Source organism: Coenobita brevimanus, chromosome 107, assembly GCF_032717465.1.
Source record: "Coenobita brevimanus isolate Jiangsu-jjx chromosome 107, ASM3271746v2, whole genome shotgun sequence".
In the NCBI taxonomy this organism is placed as follows: domain Eukaryota; kingdom Metazoa; phylum Arthropoda; class Malacostraca; order Decapoda; family Coenobitidae; genus Coenobita; species Coenobita brevimanus.
In genome coordinates, this window is record NC_137060.1 from 19502917 (window position 1) to 19505416 (window position 2500).

The 2500-nt window shown below is 40.9% G+C and overlaps 1 protein-coding gene across 1 annotated transcript in view; it reads left to right on the forward strand.

Moving 5' to 3' along the window:
• The window catches only part of Balat (Beta-alanine transporter), an 86686-nt gene that overhangs the window by 249 nt on the left and 83937 nt on the right, over positions 1-2500 (forward strand). The window contains exon 2 of the mRNA XM_080285645.1: positions 1844-2045. Within this exon, the coding sequence (XP_080141771.1) occupies positions 1844-2045 (202 nt within the window). The remainder of the gene's footprint in view (positions 1-1843; positions 2046-2500) is intronic.

Below are 2500 nucleotides of genomic sequence, written 5' to 3' on the forward strand. Positions count from 1 at the left end.
CAGTGGGTGTAGGTTTTACTAGGAGGTGTAGGTATGTGCCAGCGGGTGTAAGTTGGTGCCATTGAGTGCAGGTGGATGCTAGAGGGTGTAATTGGGCGTCAGTGGGTGTGGGCTTTTACTACACTCCTCTAAACTTGGCCTGAAATTGCCATCTCTTCATCCTGAATGCCGATTTGTTACAGCAGATTCATATTACACTCATTTTTTTTTTTTTTTAATTGAAGCGAAGATGCACTTAACAGGTTAATGATGATTGGCTGAATGCAACACGTCCGAATGACATCGTTGTATTTGAGTTAGTAAGTTTCGATTCACATTACTGGTAATTATTTGAAATGCAACGATGTTATTCGGACATGTTGCATTCAGCCAGTCATACTGTCAGGTGCATCATTGCCTTGATTTAAAAAAAAAAAAAAAAATGAGTAATAGAATACGATGCCAGTCACCAAGTGTTGTGAATAAGATGTCGAGCCTTAGTTCTGTCTTTCTGCAAATGAGCTAGAGTGTGTAAAATAAGCTGCAGAAGGACGAAAATCTTGGCCAAGTTAAGGTGAAAGAACTATAGTGGCCGTAGGTGGGTGCCGGTACGTGTAGGCCAGTGGATGTAGGTGGATACTGTACTCATTTTACTCTGACTTGGCCTAAAATTGCCATATCTCCATCTTGAATGCTGAGTTGCAAAAATAGATTAACAGTAGTCATGAAGAAGTGCTGTAGAAATTATGTAGAGTCATAGTATTGTCTTTCGGTCACTGATCTGCGTGAAATAAGCTGCAAAAGGACGAAAATCTGCGCCAAGTTAGAGTAAAAATATTATAACATCTTTACTACGACATCCTCTGCTTGGTCTTATTCTAGCACCCCCAAGACTATTTTATCTAATTTAAGGAAGACAAATGCAATAGTCAGAGGGCGTTCTTAGAATAACGCTAGACGACTATATTTAGGCGAAGAATACCTCCAAAGGGATTAAGAAGTTAGAAATAGTTAAGATGTTGGTGGTTGTAAATGTGGATGGGAGTTTTGTGTCTGGAAGCGAGTGAGGGTTTGTGTTTCTGGAGATGGGTGTTTATGTAAGTGATTTTGGGAGAGAGAGAGAGAGAGAGAGAGAGAGAGAGAGAGAGAGAGAGAGAGAGAGAGAGAGGTGAGAGTGTGGGTGCAGGTGGGCGGGAATGAGTGTTGAAGGTGTGTTGTGAGAATTAATGAAGGAGGTAAGTAAAGAGGTGTATAGTTTAGTATGTATTTAAGTAGGTAAGCAAGATTGTAGATAGTGAGTTGGTAAGTAGTTAGGTTGGTTGGTAGATTTGTAAGTGGGAGATGATGGGAGATAGATAGGTAGTTTAGTAGATACTTTGGCAGGTGGGTAGATCCATTAGGTGAGTTGGTAAAAAGGTAGTTTGACAGGCAGGTTAATCGATACTTGAGTAGATATGCCTACGTGGGTAAGTAGGAGGTAGTCTCTCTCTCTCTCTCTCTCTTGCAAAGGTTAAAGTAAATTTCTCACGCAGGCTATATTTGAGGAGAGAGAGAGAGAGAGAGAGAGAGAGAGAGACAGAGAGAGATGGGGGGTGATGGCAGCAGTAGTCATCTCATTTACTTCCTTCATATTTCATCTATCAACCTACTCACCTACCCAACTGCGTACTGTACTTAATTGCAGTTATAACGCAGCTTCTTCCTTGTCTTCCTGCTTATATTCCAACACAACTATTACCTAATTTTACTACCTGGAAGCTTATCTACCTCCTTATTGATTAATCTACCTACCTACCTACCTGTCTACCAACCTATCTTCCTTCCGTTCTTCCCGCCTGTGTACTCACCGCGCCTCTCCCTGCAGCATACCGTACGACAACTCCACCGGGCAGTATAGCCGCTGCCAAAGGTACGATTACAACTTCACCTCTCACTTGGAGCACCTGGCAGATGCGTGGGGGGCGGGGGTGGGGGTCGCCGAGCCCCCCGAGGACGCAAAGGTGGTGACCTGCGACCAAGGCTGGGAGTATGACCTCGACGAGCACTCTACCTCAGTCGTGGCTGACGTAAGTGGGAGGTGGACATAATTTATGTGATTTCGTTCCCTTGTTGTTGAAGTTAGTGTACACGTCAGTGATTCCCAACCAGGGTTCCGCAGACCATCGTCAGGGGTTCCGCAAGAGATCATGAAATAAATATTTTAAAAATATTTAAAAATAAAGAAATAAAATGCAATATGAACTACCTTGTGATGTTAAGGTGGATTTATATGGACTATTTTTTCAGTGTTTTATCGTAGTGTATATATATATATATATATATATATATATATATATATATATATATATATATATATAGATAGATAGATAGATAGATAGATATACCAAGTAGGGTTTCCCTGGAATATGAAAAATTATTTCACGTGTTCCCCCAAATGTAAAGGTTGGGAATCACTGATATAGGTTGTTCTTTTCATATATATAATCTTTTTGCATGCTGTTTTTTTTTTTTTGCATGGTTT